The 19,384-nt window shown below is 42.9% G+C and overlaps 1 protein-coding gene across 7 annotated transcripts in view; it reads left to right on the top strand.

The window, feature by feature from the left end:
- The window catches only part of lrrc69 (leucine rich repeat containing 69), a 36,690-nt gene that overhangs the window by 3,898 nt on the left and 13,408 nt on the right, over window positions 1–19,384 (top strand). For 5 of the 7 annotated variants that reach the window (XM_033020149.1, XM_033020146.1, XM_033020148.1 and 2 more), the window contains exons 3-5: window positions 12,992–13,064; window positions 16,495–16,690; window positions 18,910–18,981. In XM_033020149.1, coding sequence (XP_032876040.1) covers window positions 12,992–13,064; window positions 16,495–16,690; window positions 18,910–18,981 — 341 coding nt within the window. The remainder of the gene's footprint in view (window positions 1–12,991; window positions 13,065–16,494; window positions 16,691–18,909; window positions 18,982–19,384) is intronic. The other 2 variants (XM_033020147.1, XM_033020145.1) reach the window with 1 other exon arrangement.

Here is a 19,384-nt window from a genome sequence, read left to right as displayed (position 1 = left end):
GAGCACCCGGAGAAAACCCACACGGTCACAGGGAGGATGTACAATCTCCTTACGGGCAGTACCCGTAGTCAGGATTGAACCCGGATCTCTGGCATTGTTAAGCAGCAACTCTACCAGCTGCGCCATCGTGCCACCCTGAACGGGTGCCATAAACATGGCAACAATAAATAATGTCTTGCAGGGAAACAATTATTTGGGAATAACAGTTTCTGGTTTGCATTTGGAGCTAGGTTTATCCATCAAATATAGGCAAAAGATTCCTCGATGTTGTAAAATGAGTTTATGATAGTGGAAGGTCAAATAAAATGTTTTAGTCAATTGATGATGTTCCAGTTGACTAAAGCTGGATCATCTTAACAATTAAGAAAGCTGCACTTCGAGTCATAGAGTCATCCAACAAGGGAGCAGGCTCTTTGGCCCATCTTACACATGCTGATCAAGATGCCTCATCTGAGCTAGTCCTATTTTCTCATGTTTGGCCTATATCCCTCTCAACCTTTCCCTTCCATGTACCTGTCCAAGTGTCTTTTAAATGCTGTTTTTATAGTACCTTCCTCAACCCCTCCTCTGGTAGCTTGCCCCATACGCTGAGTGAAAAGTGTATGGGGCAAGGTCCATGTTCACAAGTTATAGGAGTAGAATTAGGCAATTCGGTCCATCGAGTCTACAGCGCCATTCAATAATGGCTGATCTCTGCCTCATAATCCCATTTTCCTGCCTTCTCCTCATAACCCTTCGCATGTTCTAATCACAAATTTGGCTATCTCTGCCTTAAAATCCTGTTCCTATTAAATGTTGGTCCTCTCACCTTAAACCTATATCGCCTGATTCTTCATACCCCAACCCAGGGTAAAAGACTCTGTACATTCACTCTATCTATTCCCCTCATGATTTTATACACCTCTGTCAGATCACTCCTCAGCCTCCTGCGCTCCATGGAATAAAGTTCTAGCCTGTCCAACCTCTCCCTATAGCTCAGCCCCTCAAGTCCTGGCAACCTCCTCGTAAATCTCTGCACTCTTTCCAGCTTGTTTGGTCATAAACTAGCCAAGCTGTCATCAAGTGTGTATAGTAGATAAAACAATGCTTCCCATTCTCCCTTGCTCATGCCTTCAACACAATTTGGATGAGAGAAAAAAATTCACAGCAGTCTTCTTCAATAAAATCAGAGAGGTCTGGGTTGTAGACCATTGCTGCACTCGCTTCCCTGTGCCTTTTTTGCAGATCCAGGAGGTTGTAAAGCTAAGGAGCGAGAGGTGAAATGCATCTAGTCTATCAGGATGGGGCATTTGTGTCTCACGACTGACTTTTGACTTGTACGTAGCCATCAGTTCTCCATGGAACCAGTTGCTAAAGATCAACATCTTTCACAAAACTTAGACACAAAGCGCTGGAGTAATTCAGCAGGTCAGGCAACATCTCTGGAGAACATGGAAAGGTGACATTTCAGGTCAGGACCCTCCTTAGCTGAAGAAGGGTCTCAACTTGAAATGTCGCCTATCCATGTTCTCCAGAGATGCTGCCTGGCCTGCTGAGTAACTGTAGCACTTTGTGTCTTTATTGATAAACCATAATCTGCAGTTCCTTGTAACTGCATTCCACAAAATCAATTGAACTTATCTCTTTCCACATCAACAGGTTTTTAAACAATCATTTGAAGGTAGAAATTGCCTCTCAGTTTCCTCTTCAGTTTTCTATTGACTTGATGAGTGGTGTGGGACATTACTTTCCAACAATAGGTGTGATTATCGCCTGTATAGATACATATGAGTAGGAAGGAACTGCAGATACTGGTGTACACTAAAGATAGACACAAAATGAAGTAATTCAAATGGTCAGGCATCATCTCTGGAGAAAAAGAATAGGTGATGTTTCGGATCAAGACCCTTCTTCAGACTGATCAGTAGGGAGGGAAACTAGAGGTATGAAGGCTTCCCTCACCCCTCACTCTCAGTCTGAAGAAGGGTGTCGACCGAAACAGCACCCATTCCTTTTCTCCAGAGATGCTGCCTGACCCGCTGAGTTACTCCACCATTTTGTGTCTATCTTAGATACTTATGAATTGTATCCAACTGCCCAATTTGGCCACAAATGGGAACAGAAACCTGGTAAAAAAATAGAATTAACTGTTAGTCCCTCAACTCCATGGTACGTTATGCCCTAATGTGCCACCTCATCTCCTCTAAGACGACTTAATCCAATTTATCCAATGCAAAGAAAAATGATTTTGTGTATATATGAATCACTGAATAAGATGAATAGCAAATTGACTCAATTTTAACATGAAAATATACTATAAAATGAAGGAATCTAAATGGAATTATATTTAAAATGTTGCTAATTCTTTGAGCCTGGGAAATAACTTGGAATCAACCTTTAGAGGGCACTCTTGTATCATTCATTTGGAATTTATCTTTATCATTATGAATGAAGCACATCAGTCAATATCTAACTTACATTTGTTCATAAGTTATAGGGGCAGAATAAGGCCATTCAGCCCATCAAGTCTACTCTGCCATTCAATTATGGATGATATATCTTTCCCTCTCAACCCGAATCTCCTGCCTTTTCCCCATTACCCCTGACACCCTGAAGCCTTCTTTTATTTGTAAGAGATAGGTTTGTTTGTTTAGTCCAGTTTAAATCTGTGAAATCCAAGTGGAATTTATCCTAAACCTATGGATTGGAAAGGTTTAGAGGGATATAGGGTAAACGTGGGCTGCCAGGTGGGACTAGTGTAGATGGGGCATCTTGGGCAAGTTGGATCTGTTTCCGTGTTGTATGACTCTGTAACTGCAACTCCAAAACTTTAATCAATGATCAATCAATTACTGATACTTTATTGTCACAGGTACCTCTAGGTACAGTGAAGGTAGACAAAAAAGCTGGAGAAACTCAGCAGGTGAGGCAGCATCTACGGAGTGAAGGAATTGGCGCTCCTTCGCTCCATGGATGCTGCCTCACCCACTGAGTTTCGCCAGCTTTTTTGTCTACCTTCGATTTTTCCAACATCTGCAGTTCTTTCTTAAACATTTCGTCTAGGTACAGTGAAATGCTCTGTTTTGCATACAACCCAGTAAAATCAAAAAGCAGGCCTCACCTAGGCAAATGTCGCTACGTTTCTGGCGCCGATATAAGTTCATGGTACAGTCCCGTAATTTGCCTGTATCCGTTGTCCATTCTGTGATTTAGCTCAGCTCCCGCATTTTTCCTTTTAATTTATTTCTCTCTGGGAGTGGAGGATGTGCCCAGCTGACCATGTCTACCTGCTCTGCATTTTGTTAACTCCAAGTTCTTTTGTTTATGTTCTGTTGAGTTGCATCACAGAAGATAGACACAAAATGCTGGAATAACGCAGCATCTCTGGAGCGAAGGGACGGGCGACGTTTCGGGCCGAGACCCTGCTTCAGACTGAGATTCAGGGGCCTCCCCGCTACCTGTCCCGCTGAGTTACTCTCGCATTTTGTGTTTATCTTCGGTGCAAACCAGCATCTGCAGATCCTTCCTACACGAGTTGCATCACCGCTTGGTATGGGAACATAGAGGTAGAAACAAGGAACTGCAGATGTTGGTTTACAAAAAAAAAGACACTAAGTGGCTTCAGGTAACTTAGTGCTTCAGGCAGCATCTCTGGAGAATGTGGATAGGTTATGTTTCCGGTTGGATTCTTCTTCAGCCACTTCAGGTTTGGGAACAGCTCTGTCAAAGATCGCAAGAAATTGCAGAGTTTGGATGTAGCCCAGTCGATCACACAACCAGACTCTCCACCTTTGACTCCATCTACGCTTGATTGTATGTATTATCCAATTTGATTGAATCGCATGCAAAACAAAACTTTCCGTTGTATTTCGATACACGTGATAATAATAAACCTAAAACACAAGTCACTCTCTAACTGCTTTCCATTCACTCATTGGCCAAGATAATTTTACTTGCAGTTCATCTCCATGGTTCATAAATTCAAGTCATAGGAGCACAATTAGGCCACTCGGCCCATCAAGTCTACTCCACCATTCAGTCCATCAAGTCTACTCCGCCATTCAACCATGGCTCATCTATCTTTCCCTCTCAACCCCATTCTCCTGCCTTCTCCCCATAACGCTTGACACCTGTACTAATCAAGAATCTGTCAATCTCCGCCTCAAAAATATCCATTGAATTGGCCTCCATAGCTGTCTATGGCAATGAAATCCACAGATTCACCACCCCCTGATTAAAGAAATTCCTCCCTATCTCCTTTCTAATGGTCACCCTGGTTTTACCTCATCAATAGACAATAGGTGCAGGAGTAGGCCATTCGGCCCTTCGAGCCAACACCGCCAATCAATGTGATACAAAAGTAGTATACACTGCCCAGTCCATCATCGGCTCTGACCTTCCTTCCATCGAGGGGATTTATCGCAGTCGCTGCCTCAAAAAGGCTGGCAGTATCATCAAAGACCCACACCATCCCACACCATCCTGGCCACACACTCATCTCCCTGCTACCTTCAGGTAGAAGGTACAGGAGCCTGATAACTGCAACAACCAGGTTCAGGAATAGCTACTTCCCCTCAGCCATCAGGCTATTAAACCTGGCTCGGACAAAACTCTGATTATTAACAACCACTTTCTGTTATTTGCACTTTACCAGTTTATTTATTCATGTGTGTATATATTTATATCATGGTATATGGACACATTTATCTGTTTTGTAGTAAATGCCTACTATTTTTCTGTGTGCTTAAGCAAAGCAAGAATTTCATTGTCCTATACAGGGACACATGACAATAAACTCACTTGAACTTGAACTTGAACTTGATCATGGCTGATCATCGTCTATCAGTACCCCGTTCCAGCCTTCACCCCATATTACCTGACTCTGCTATCTTTAAGAGCCCTATCTAGCTCTCTCTTGAAAATATCCAGAGAACCGGCCTCCACCGCCCTCTGAGGCAGAGAATTCCACAGACTCACAATTCTCTGTGAGAAAAAGTGTTTCCTCGTCTCTGTTCTAAATGGCTTACTAGTTATTCTTAAACTGTGGCCCCTGGTTCAGGACTCCTCCAACATCGGGAACATGTTTGCTGCCTCTCGCGTGTCCAAACCCTTAACAATTTTATATGTTTCAATAAGAAACCCTCTCATCCTTCTAAACTCCAGAGTGTACAAGCCCAGCCGCTCCATTCTCTCAGCATATGACGGTCCCGCCATCCCGGGAATTAACCTTGTAAACCTACACTGCACTCTCACAATAGCAAGAATGTCCTTCCTCAAATTAGGGGACCAAAACTGCACACAATACTCCAGGTGTGGTCTCACTAGGGCCCTGTACAACTGCAGAAGGACCTCTTTGCTACTATACTCGACTCCATTTGTTATAAAGGCCAACATGCCATTCGCTTTCTTCACTTCCTGCTGTACCTGCATGCTTACTTTCCTAGACTGATGAACAAGGACCCCCAGATTCCGTTGTACTTCCCCTTTTCCCAACTTGACGCCATTTAGATAGTAATCTGCTTTCCTGTTTTTTATACCAAAGTGGATAACCTCACATTTATCCACATTAAACTTCATCTGCCATGCATCTGCCCACTCCCCCAACCTGTCCAAGTCACCCTGCATTCTCATAGCATCCTTCTCACAGTTCACACTACCACCCACCTTTGTGTCATCTGCAAATTTGCTAATGTTACTTTGAATCCCTTCATCCAAATCATTGATGTATATTGTAAATAGCTGCGGTCCCCGCATCGAGCCTTGCGGTACCCCACTAGTCACTGCCTGCCATTCTGAAAAGGACCTGTTAATCCCTACTCTTTGTTTCCTGTCTGCCAACCAATTTTCTATCCATGTCTCCTGGTCCCAGAACACTGATGCAATCATAAAGAAAGCACATCAGCGCCTCTACTTCCTGAGAAGATTACGGAGAGTCGGTATGTCAAGGAGGACTCTCTCTAACTTCTACAGGTGCACAGTAGAGAGCATGCTGACCGGTTGCATCGTGGCTTGGTTTGGCAACCTGAGCGCCCAGGAGCGGAAACGACTACAAAAAGTAGTAAACACTGCCCAGTCCATCATCGGCTCTGACCTCCCTACCATTGAGGGGATCTATCGCAGTCGCTGCCTCAAAAAGGCTGGCAGCATCATCAAGGACCCGCACCATTCTGGCCACACACTCATCTCCCCGCTACCTTCAGATAGAAGGTACAGGAGCCTGAAGACTGCAACGTCCAGGTTCAGAAACAGCTACTTCCCCACAGCCATCAGGCTATTGAACTCAATTCAAACAAAACTCTGAACATTAATAGCCCATTATCTGTTTATTTGCACTTTATCTGTTTTATTTATTCATGTGTGTATGTATTATACAATGGTATATGGACACACTGATCTGTTCCGTATTCATGCCTTCTATAATTTAGGTATGTTGCAAAGCCTACCTGAAGCGTCGCTGAAAATCTGTCGCTGCGGGTGTGCGCGATTTTGGCGCCGTTTAGAGGGGGGCGGGTTTAAAACGCGATTTTCTCTAGGCTGTTCAAATCGAAGATGTTCAGCCTAGTTAATTATTAACGAAAAATCGCTGGAAGACCCCGTCGCAAAAGCTATTATTAGTTTTAAAGGCCTCGTATAATAGTTATAGTAGTTTAAAAATCAATCTCTAAACCCGCGAACAACGGCAGCTGTCAGGGTCTCATAGAGCAAACAACTGAAGGTAGGCTGCATATTTTTACATTAAAAAGGGCTTCTTAAGATCTCTTTATACAAAGTTTAATATTGCGAGTAGCTCATTTTGGGCCCATTATATCCCGCAGTACTTTTCTGGGCATTTGAGGGCACAAATCTAGCGCAATGTGAACGTTCTAAACCAGCGCGTTCACAGGATCCCACTAGAAAGCTGATTTAAAATGGACTATAATTTACAGCAATTGAACACTAAATTCCTTCCATTTGGCCTATAAATTAATGTAAATGAGATTTAAAAATCATGTTTTATTGTGAATTATTTATGAATATTATTTGGACACTTAGGCTATTTAAAAATGTTAATCATTTATTAAGAAATGGATAGATGTTTAGATCTGGTAATTGAAGTTTGAAATTAGCTACACTTGGGTAACTAACTAATTATATGCTTTAATTTCAGGTCATCCAAGTAAGATTATTTTATATTTGTTTCAGAATGGTTCAATCTACGATAACTGAAAATTTAATTCAGTTCTCTTAATTTTTAAGAAAGTTATGGGCTTTTGACTGCACACGATCACAGCTTTTTTGTTATGTCCATAGAAAATCAATAGGGAACAAGATGCTAATTTCCGAGTATGAAAATGGCCATAACTTTTTTAATACTTGAGATATGAAAGTGAATTAGGTGTCTGACTTCTTTTTATGCTTTATCCGATGGGATAAATTACAGACTTGATTTTTTAAATCTCAAAATTTTGTAACATTGCTATATAATTCTGTTGTGCTGAAGCAAAGCAAGAATTTAATTGTCCTATGACATGACAATAAATTCTCTTGAATACCATGTGCCCTAATTTTGCCCACTAATCTCCGATGTGGGGCTTTATCAATCAGAGACACACACCCTCTTGTACCTGTCCCGCTTTAGATCTGAGTATCTCCAGTATTTTCTGTAATTCTATCACAATCAACCCAACCCACCCAGAAAATCTACAATTCCCACATTGACCCCATTCACCACCCCATAACTCAATAAAACAGGGTGGATGCAAGTCATCCTTCATTTGAAGAGGATGACCATCTATCTTTTGCTTGCAAAAAATACTTTTTTGTAAAAAAAAAATCCCGATACATAAAACCAATAGAATTGTGACAACTCTTTTGTTCATTGATTTAGTCCAGTTCTAATCTGAAAAATTCCTGAGCTCCCATTAATGACTTTGATTTAAACCAATTGATGCTACAAGCCCACATAAAACAGGCTATTACAAATGATTTATGCACCCTGTGAAAAGTAGCAGTGTGAAGGTAAATCTATTACTGAATGTTCACAATGATTCAGTCCACAAAAAAAAAGATTCTCATTGTGATCGCACTGTCACTTTCAATGTTGTATGCCAGCTTTCTTCCTCTGCCTTGTAATTAATTTTGGATATCCCTCAGTTTGTTGTGTTATTGAGGTTAATGTTTAGATCATATTGCTGTGCTTGTTCCCTTAATTTTTAGAGACCAAATGTGAAGTGCCAACTTCCAGATATTTTTCTTCACCAATTTTCTGCTTGTGTGATCAGATGGAGAGAGGTTTAACCAGTGGAATAAAGATCAACACCTAAGTTGTTAAGCAGAAATAGTCGTGCCTAAGATAGACAGAAAGTGCTGGGGATGGGGGGTGGGTGGGGGGGGGGGGGGGGGTGGGGGGGGGGGGGGGGGTGGGGGGGAGAGAGAGAGAGAGAGAGAGAGAGAGAGAGAGAGAGAGAGAGAGAGAGAGAGAGAGAGAGATATATTGAAACCAATGCAGGCGTCAAACAAAATAGGAATCGACAAAATGTGTAGGAAGGAACTGCAGATGCTAGTTTAAACCGAAGGTAGACCTAAAAAGCTGGTCAGACAGCATCTTGGGAGAAAAAGATTAGGTGACATTTCGGGTTGGAGAGGGGGGGGAGGGAGGGGGAGGGAGGGGGGGGATGCAGGAGTTATTTGAAATTAGAGAAATAAATATTCATACGGCTGGGCTGAAAGGTGCCCAAGCGAAATATGTCTGTTCCATTTTCTATCAGTTACACATTCTATTTACATACCTGACTGTTCTCAAATATAATTAAAATTGACAGCACAAATTTACATAAATATGTAATGTTTTAAATCAGAAGTTAATATAAAAAAGCACAACCCAATTAATGAAAGGACTCGATCCGAAACGTCTTCCAGAACGCTGCCTGACCCACTGAGTTATTTTGTGTTCAACTCATACGTTTGCTATTTAAAAAATTAAATGCATAATTTTGAATTGTGGATTAAATGATGATAGAAACTTTTTTTTTTTCAGACATAACTATCCATGTTATCAATGGGATAATGTAATTGTTTGTATACTATATACCTTATCATAATAATTGTCTATGCCATATGCATAACAAATTAAAAGATGCCACATAGAAAGGAATGGAAAATTAAACAATACAGAATCTATCATCAATATCTATCACAAAACAATTACTCAGTACTATGCAAAGGCAGATTTCCCCCCCCCCCCTGACGTATAGCTTCAGGGTGGCACAGTGATGCAGCTGGTAGACCAGGGGTTCAATCCTGACTTCAGGTGATACCTGTGTGGACTTTGCACGTTCTCCCGGGTGACCATGGGGGTTTCCTCCGGTTTCCTTCCACATCCCAAAAACGTGTGGGTTTGTTGGTTATTTGGCTGCTGTAAATTGCCCGTCATGTGTACTGAGTGGATGCGAATGTGGGCTAACACAGAACTAGTGTGAATGGGTGATCGATGGTCGCCGTGGACTCGGTGGACCGAAGGGCCTGTTTCCATGCTGTATCTTTAAATCTATATTACTAAAAGTCTGATCTTGACCGCTTTTGGCTCGCTGTGGTGTGATTTCCGAGAGAACGCTGCCACCTACGGCCGTAATTTCTGGCCACCTCGCTCAGAGCCGCCTTCCGGAACCGGAGGATTTTTCCCATCGATGAAATATCAGAGAGATATTAATGTTTAATGTTTGCCTCGCCTCTTTAACAAGTTTGTGTTCACAAAATGAATTTTGGTTGTCGGGTGGCTGCTGCCCAATTGTTTGCCTCGCCTTTTTTAACGAGTTTGTGTTCACAAAATGAGTTTTGGTTGTCGGGTGGCTGCTGCCCAATTGTTTGCCTTGGCTTGGCTTTTACAATCGTTGCAACAGTTGGCTGCCAGCCCAAGAATCCATTCGGCCCACAATGTCTATACTAGCCCTCTGGAAACCAGTACCTTCGGCGCAACAGAAAGCCCCCCCCCCCCCCCACTGGCGAGCAATATTGGAATTGGTGGAGAGGTGGAATATTGCGTTGGTGACCTGCCCTCCCATGTGATGCTGGGATCCAACGGGTCCCACTTAGTCTAGTAAGTACTAAATAGCTAAAGATATGCTGGTATTCTGTCATCCACAGAATTGATGACTGCATCTTTTTCCCACCATGTGATAGATATAAAGATTCCTGTTGTTTCCCTTCATGGTGGTGGCCCATCGTAGACGACGATAGCATGGTTGTGCGGCATCATGTCTTGTTGGCTTGAGTGGGGCTGTCGAGACCGATGTGCAAGCCACACACACGGGAGCCGTGGGGGGACATGAAGACCGCTGTGGGAGGATTTAGGGCTGTAGCCTTCCTCCTGTCTCTGACACTAATGAGTTGGCTTCCGCGATTATCTTCGAAACTGCTGACCACCTTCCTAGTGGTTGTATCCTACCTATGTATATCAAAATTAAGAAGAGTCTCGATCCGAAAAGACGCCCATTCCTTCTCTCCAGAAATGCTGCCTCACCCGCTGAGTTATGGACCTGTCCCACTTAGGCGAATTTTCAGGCGACTGTCAAGTTGCTGGCAGTCACCTGAAAAACCGCCAACTGGAACGACGACTGTCACAGTGGAACACACACACATCGCTTCCTTCACCAGCCCATTGTGCAGGCGGGGTACAGGGCAAGCGGGGGGAGTGCTGTCTAAGTGAAATTCACACGGTGCACAGCCAATGTGATACAGACACACCGCGACGAACAGGAAGGTTGGCGACGTCATTAAGATGGCTAGCACAGTGTACGGTAAGTCTTTTAAAAGAGGGGGAGGGGGAAGGAGGGAGAAGAAGTGGAGACAACTTTTAAGAAACCAGAGATACATGGCTGTGAAGCTCGGCGAACATTTAAAAATTACTGCTTACGTTTTTTTTCCCAAATGAGCCAATGAAATTTTCCGGTCAGCACCGGCTACAACCTATGAGAACCTTCGACTTCCTGGCAACTCACTAGGACCTCATGGCGACCCACCCAAGGCACGAGAATTCTCGCTACTCTCCATGGCGGCTTCATTCTGGTCGCCGCTAATTCTTCAACATGTTGTAAAATTCGCGGCGACCATAATGAGGCCACGACTAGTTCCCAGAATGCGGGAACTCCTCACGACCATGAAGGCGACTCCCCGGCAACCACCCGCGAACATGTGGCGACTGCATAGTCTCCTGCAGTCGCCTAAAAAGTCGCCTAAGTGGGACAGGCCCATTACTCCAGTATTTTGTGTCTACCTTCAAAACTACTGCTTATACTACTTATATCAATAATCCTTATACATCCTTACATTGCTTTCTCATCACTCAGCTCATCTGCTTCTTTTCACGCATTATTTTGATTTTATATTATGTTTCTTCTTTACCTCACAATCTTATCAAAATTGATGTGAGTTGAGAGAGTTGCATTGTGAGCCACTTAAACAGGCTGCTCTCGGGAAGATTCCCAGAACATATCAAGTTTTTTTACAGTCAACTCATGAGGCAAGAAACTGCAGAGAATTGTGGACGCAGTCCAGACCATCACACAAACCAACCTCCCTCCCATTGTGTTTTAGTTTTTAAAAAGGACTCAATGTGCTGCAGTAACTCAGCGGGTCAGGAGGCATCTCTGGAGAACATGGATATGTGACGTTTTGGTCAGGACCCTTCTTCATATGCTGAAAAATATTCAGCCAGGATATCTGGGATAAGTCCGCTGCTTTGTTAAGTAATACCAGGATGTTCACCCTTTAGAATAGACTTGGTCTAATATCTCTTGTGAATGTTGCCACCTCTGAGATCACAGCGGAAATATTATTGCAGTCAAACGTTCCATTAGATTTGAAAGCATGACAACTCAGTCCAAAGTAAAATTGCTATAAACTGAGCGATGAGAAGTTATATCGCAATACAGAAGCAACAAGAGTGGGAAAAAATGTTTAATTCACAATGCAAGTACGTTTAAAGGCAATTTGATAACATTATAACACACAGCACTGTTACAGCACTGAATTGTTAATATATCTACCACATATTTAAAATCATGAGGGGGATAGATAGGGTGAATGCACAGTCATTTACCCAGAGAAACAAAATCAAGAACCAGAGGACATTAGTTTACGGTGAGAAGGGAAAGGTTTGATAGGAAATTGAGGAGCAAATGATTCACACAGAGGTAGTTGATGCAGGTAGTATAACAGCATTTAAAAGACATTTGGACAGGTACATGGATGGGAAAGGTTTAGAGGGATAAGGGCCAAATGCGGGAAGGTGGGACTAGCTAAGAGGAGCATCTTGGTCGGCATGGGTAAATTGGGCCAAATGGCCTGTCTCCATGCTGAATGAGTCTACGACTCTAGGACCTGTTGTCATCACACCTATAAATAAACATTTTCTATTTCCATTGCCTTAGTTCGCACTACCCCAACCAAAACATTAATATTGCTGTTTACTAAATTTAATAACGGAGTTCTCGGAAGGTTATTAATAAACTCTCAACTGTTTCCATGTCTGGTACCGAAATGCATCTAAAGCATAGTACGCTTAATTCATGAAGATACATTTTTACATTTGTGCTTGCTAAATAAGACAATAAACTTCTGATCAATACCACAAATTGTAAGCTTTCTGAAATCAAGCTTATCCAGTATTAGTGCAGGAAGGAACTCCAGATGCTGGTTTATACCGAGCATAGATAAAAAATGCTGGAGTCACTCAGCGGGTCAGGCAGCATCACTGGAGGGAAACGCCACCTATTCCTTTTCCCCAGAGATGCTGTCTAGCTTTCCCCATAGATGTTGTCCAAGCATTTTGTGTCTCTCTTTCCCAGTACTAGTTTGAGCCAGAAACTAAAAGGCAGTAAATGCAGACCTTAAATCTCCTTTCTCTTAAAACTCTACTTGGAACTTTGTACATTAATAATGCAGTACGGGCAATTGACATTGTGCATATGTCTAGAGTGCTATTTTGTACAGTTATTTAAAACTTTTAAATTCACATTTTCTTTTGTCATTTCAGAGGGCTTAGGAAACTTAGTTTTCTTGAATCTGAATGACAACAAGCTGACAACTCTGCCTGCTGAAATGGACAGGTACTAGAAGTGACTTTTCATTATATTACAGTAATAAGCTTTTATACACTGGAATTTAGAAGGAATGGAGGGGATCTTAATGAAACATATAAGATTATTAAGGGATTGGACACGCGAAAGGAGAGAAACATGTTCCCGATGTTGGGGGAGTCCAGAACCAGGGGCCACAGTCTAAGAATAAGGGGTAGGCCATTTAGAACGGAGACGAGGAAACACTTTTTCACCCAGAGAGTTGTGGATCTGTGGAATTCTCTGCCTCAGATGGCAATGTAAGCCAAGTCTCTGGATGCTTTCAAGAGGGAGTTAGATAGAGCTCTTAAAGATAGCGGAGTCAAGGGATATGGGGAGAAGGCAGGAACGGGGTACTGATTGTGGATAATCAGCCATAATCACAGTGAATGGCGGTGCTGGCTCGAAGGGCCGAATGGCCTACTCCTGCACTTATTATCTGTAGTCTATAAGGGTCTCCACCCGAAACATCACCCATTCTTGCTCTCCAGAGATGCTGCCTGTCCCGCTGACTTACTCCAGCTTTTTGTGTCTACCCCCCACAGTCAAATGGTCACAATAAAGAACACTATCTCTACATTTATCCTGACGGTGAAGACTTTAGCCATGGTGAGGGGGGACCTGATTGAAACTTACCAAATTGTGAAAGGCCTGGATAGAGCGGATGTGGAGAGGATGTTTCCACCAGTGGAGAGTCTAGGACCAGAGGTTGTAGCCTCAGAATAAAAGGACGTACTTTTAGAAAGAAAAATATTGAGGAGAAATGTCTTTATCTGTGGAATTCATTGCCACAGAAGGCTGTGGAGGCCATCATTGGGTATTTTTAAGGCAGAGATTGACATATTTTTGATTAGAATGGGTGTCAGGGGTTATGGGGAGAAGGCAGGAGAATGGGTTTGAGAGGGAATGATAGGTCAGCCATGATTGAATTGCAGAATAGACTTGATGGGCTGAATTCTGCTTCTATAATTTGTGAATTTATGATACCTTCATACGTAATTCCAGCTTTGCCAATAGCATATTGCTGACTTCATCCATCATCTTCACACGACTATTGTCTATTCTGAATAGTCTGGGAACTCAGATGTAATCCTAACCCTTACCATATAGTTTGCTGCTTTGGTTTAACTAAGACAACATTTATTTGAAATAAAGTCTTGGACGTTCTGGCTTTGATAGCTACAATATACTGTATAGAGCAGTGGCGGGTCTGAAGGAGTGTCCCAACCTAATATGTCACCTATCTATAGTATGTCCTCCACAGGTGCTACCTGACCCGCTGAGTATTCCAGCACTTTGTGCTGTTTTGTGTAGACACTCACTAAACTATAGAGAATCTTAAATGTGCATGGTTAACCAATTCTTGAATCTCCAATTGTCTCCAAAAGCTCCTGATAATTCATTTTCAGAAAGTTTGACTTTTTTTCACGAGACTTTACTTTACTTTAGACCAGAGTTTCTCAACCTTTTTACCCTTGCGGAACCCTTGAAATAATTTTCATGTCTCAGGGAACCCCTACTTAAAAATGATTATATATCTTTACTAATCTCTTTCTTTCTCTTTCATAAACTTAAAGTTCATAACGCAAACATAATATATTTTTCTGATAACTGGTTTAAGCAAAAAATAAATTATGTTTTTCTCAAGTTAATTGACAATGCAAAAAAAAACTGAAATCAAACTGCTTGTTCAAAACGGAAGCAAATAAAGGCAAACAGAAGAACTAACCTTGGAGGAGAGAGAGAGGAGAGAGAGAGAAAACAACACACATAAACTTTTCATAAACTAACAAAAACATACATAAATAAACTTTTGATAACCTAACAAAAATAAACATAAACATACTTAAATTTTAAAAATTCATATAACATCCCTAAATGATAGGGTAAAAATGACTAATTAATGTGGGTGAATGAGGGTCTGTACCTGCATGCCAGGAAGCACAGACAAGACTGATGGAGACCGTGCATGCGTCTGTACTCGAGTGAGTCACGATGATACACTCCTGTACAGCTCCTGTCCACTGACCACTAAAGGCCGTTTCACACTGGCGCCGTATAGACGTCGCTAAATATGCTAAATAGAAGTCGCTAAATATGCCGTACGTGTATAATAAAATTACGAATATGAATTTAAACACAAAATTGACTCAAAAATGCATTTACATGATTAGCCTATTTATCACTATTTCTCTCGGAACCCCTAGCGACCTCTAGTGGAACCCTAGCGTTCCGGGGAACCCCGGTTGAGAAACGCTGCTTTAAACTTTAGAAATACAGTGCGGAAACAGGCCCTTCAGCCCAACGAGTCCGCGCCGACCAGCGATCACCCCGTACCCTAGCACCATCCTATACACTAGGGACAATTGGAGCTGATGCAGCGGGACTCAGAGCGGAGACTGCGGACCCGGAGCTGGGGCAGCGGCTCGGAGCTGAGACTGCGGGACCCGGAGCTGGGGCGGCGACCTGGAGCAGAGACTGCGGGACCCGGAGCTGGGGCAGCGGCTCGGAGCTGAGACTGCGGGACCTGGAGCTGGGGCAGCGGCCTGGAGCGGAGACTGCGGGACCCGGAGCTGGGGCGGCAGGCCCGGAGCGGAGACTGCGGGACCCGGAGCTGGGGCGGCGGCCTAGAGCTGGGGCGGCTGCCCGGAGCTGATGCTGTGGCGGGCCGTCTCGGAGCGGAGACGGCGTTCCGGCTTTCGGTGGCGGCGACATCACCACGGAGGTCCGCTGGACTGGAGGGCGGCATCTCCGGCCTGGATCGATCGCCTCAGCGCAGAGGGAGAACAAGGAGGGGCGAGACGGAGACTAAGACTTTTGCCTCCATCACAGTGAGGATGTGCTTGGTGAACTCACTGTGGTGGATGTTTAATTTGTGTTTGTTGTATGTTTTGTTTTTATTGGTTCTGTGTGTGACTGCAGGCAACATAATTTCGTTCAGACCGAAAGGTCTGAATGACAATAAAGGAATCTAATTCTAATTCTAATCTAATTTACAATTTTTACCGAAGCCAATTAGCCCACAAACCTGCACGTCTTTGGAGTGTGGGAGGAAACCAGAGCACCCGGAGAAAACCCATGTGGTCACAGGGAGAACGTACATACTCCGTACAGACAGCACCCGTAGTCAGGATCGAACCCGGGTCTGTGGCGTTGTAAGGCTGCAACTCTACCGCTATGCCACTTTACCGCCACCTTGGTGTAAATTAGTTAATATTAGATTAAATGTAAACCACATCAGGCTTTATTGTCCCTTGAAGTGGAATCATTTTGAATTTGAATGGTGGTGCAGGGGAACTCTCACTTAAAATACAACATCATTTCAATTTGCTTTGTCTCAGTTTAGCTCTCAAATAATCCCTGGTAAAGAATATTTTATTTATGGAATGTGCCACTATTTCACTGTTTTATTATGTTGCAGGCTGTTGGAACTCAAGTATCTTTACGTCAACAACAATCAACTGGGTAGCATTCCGAACAAACTTTGTCTCCTGCAGCATCTTTGTGAGCTGCACTTAGCAAACAATAACCTTAAATTACTTCCACATGATATTGGATATTTGACTAACCTAAAGAAGCTTTCTCTGCCAAGAAACCAAATCGAGGAGCTTCCAGAAGTAAGTTATTGTGAAAGAGCATTACTACATATGTACGTCTCTGTGGGACATTAATTTCCACAGGGATTCTCACAACTTTTGTTTTGCTCCTTCATGGAAAAAGTTGATGCATTAGTTTTCCTAGGTTTGTGTAGTTCTTCTGATGTCACTGCAAAATAAGTAGAACGCAAAGTTTGGGAGCGACTCAACATCGCTGAAGGGCATGCTGAAAGGTGGCACACTGGCGCAGCGGTAGAGTTGCTGCCTTGCAGCGCCAGAGACCTGAGTTCGATCCTGGCTATGGGTGCTTGTCTGTGTGGAGTTTGTACGTTCTCCCCATGCCTGCTTGGGTTTTCCCCAGGTGCTCCGTTTTCCTCCCACACCCCAATGACGTGCGGGTTTGTAGGTTAATTGGCTTCGGTAAAGATTGTAAATTGTCCTTAGTGTGTAGGATAGCGATAGTGTATGGGGATTGCTGGTCGTCAGGAACCCGTGGACCGAAGGGCCTGTGCTGCATCTCTAAACTAAACAAAGCTAAACTTGTAAATCTAATAACAATATCATAGTCAAGAGTGTTTTATTGTCATATGTCCCAGATAAAACAAAGAAATTCTTACTTGCAGCAGCACAACAGAATATGTAAACATAGTTCAGTGTAAACAATATAATAAATGAGGAAAACAAGTTCAGTATGTGTGTCATGTATATACATACACAAATACAAAAACAAACCAACAACAATAGTGCAAATAAGTCTATGTAGTTCAGAGCTTATTTGTAGTGTTTAATAGCCTGATTGCTGTAGGGAGGAAGCTTTCTGAACCTGGACGTCACAATGAGAGAATGTTGTCAACCTGAGTCGGCTGACAAGATCTTGATGTGATGTCTTAGTTGAGAATTTGGCAAGTCTTGGCAAAACAGCACTCTTTCAGTCATGTCTGTTTAGGATATGTACTCCTGCCCTGATTTGAAGCATAAACCCTCTGTTTTATGTGAGGAATCGATCAACTGGGTTAGCTAGTATGTATAACATGATGTTTGTCAAATCCCAAATAAAATGCCTGTTAAATATAATTATATAAGTCACTCATAGCTTACAACCATTGTGAAGATATCATGAAAAAAAAATTGGATCACTTGTCAAAAACATCTGTTTGTGATTTATTCCTGAGATTGGTAAATATACCTGTTCCATATACGTCCACCACCTATTTTCCGGCACGCTTGGTTCCAGAGCCTTGCTGGATTATCTGTTTTGCCGGACCAGCAGAGGTCAGGGCCTCTGAGAATAATCGAACGGTTCCAGAACGGTCCGCCTAGGCCACCCAGGGGCCAAGATACAGGCCTCGGAAGTCATCAATGGTACCCGGCTAGGCTGGACTTCCAGAACTCCGGCCACAGGGGGCAAATTCGACTCATCGATTGCCACGGTTGTCCCGAGAGTCAGCGGAAAGACTATACATGATTACCATCGAGTTGTCCAGCATGTACAGTTTTAGTTTTAGACATACTGTGTAGAAACAGGCCCTTCAGCCCACCTAGTCTGCGACGACCTGCGATCCCCATACACTAGCACTATCCTACACACTCGGGAAAATTTACGATTTTTTTTTACCAAAGCCAATTAACCTATAAACATGTACATCTTTGGCCTGTGGGAGGAAACCGGAGCACCCGGGGAAAACCCACGTGGTCATGGGGAGAATGTACAAACTCCATCAGGCAGCACCTGTAGTCAGGATCGAACCCGGGTCTTTAGCGCTGTAAGGCAGTAACACTACCGCCGCGCCATGCTGATACGGAATGAAGGGAATGATGTTTAGTGCAAGGTAAAGTCCAGTAAAGTTTGATTAAAGATAGTCCGGGGGTCTCCAATAAGTTAGCTGGTAGCTCAGGATCGCTCGCTAGTTGAGAGCATGGTTCAGTTGCCTGATGACAGTTGGGAAGAAACTGTCCCTGGTTATCTCTATTGCCTTCTCTTTTAATTTTATTATGAGCTGAATTATCACTGCTCAATAAAATAGTTAAAAGTACATGATTTTTTGTACACAAATATAATGTTTTCAGCCTTGAAACTAGACATTTAGTCGAATGTGAATCTCTTCTGCGATTTCTGTTAAATCCTGTTAAATTATGTTGTGAAGCTGTTCATTATTTATAAAGGGAAAAAGAAAGACCAGTTGTTTTCTAGTTTTCTAGAAGTAAAGAAAGTAACTTTTGCTACTGTGTCAATTTTCTAGGAATTGAGCAAACTATGCAATTTAAAAGTTCTCGATGTGGCTGGAAATCTGTTAACTATCTTTCCAACAAAGGTAAATCCTAATCCTTAAAATACAATCCACAGATACATTGTTTTTGCACATTTTATCTAATCCTTATGACCACCAGAGGGCAGTGTTGCAGCACAGGTGGTAGAGTTGATGCCTCAGTGGCCTGGGTTCAATGCTGACCTCCAGTGTTGTCTGTGGAGTTTGCGTCTTTGCTCTGTAAACATGTGGCTTTCCTCTGGCTACTTTGGTTTCCGCCCTACATCTCAAAGATGTGTAGGAAACCAATTCCAATAATTGGCTGCTGTCAGTTCTTGCCGAATTTGGGGAAATTGGTACCAAAGAGGGGAGAATAAAAAAACAGAATTAGTCCATGAGTCATACAGCGTGGAAACAGGCCATTCGGCCACGCCGAACAACATGTCCAATCTCACTAGTCCCACCTGCT

The sequence above is a fragment of the Amblyraja radiata genome, chromosome 4 (assembly GCF_010909765.2).
Source record: "Amblyraja radiata isolate CabotCenter1 chromosome 4, sAmbRad1.1.pri, whole genome shotgun sequence".
In the NCBI taxonomy this organism is placed as follows: Eukaryota; Metazoa; Chordata; class Chondrichthyes; order Rajiformes; family Rajidae; genus Amblyraja; species Amblyraja radiata.
The sequence above is the reverse complement of the archived record's forward strand: the minus strand, read 5'-3'. Positions and strand labels throughout refer to the sequence as shown.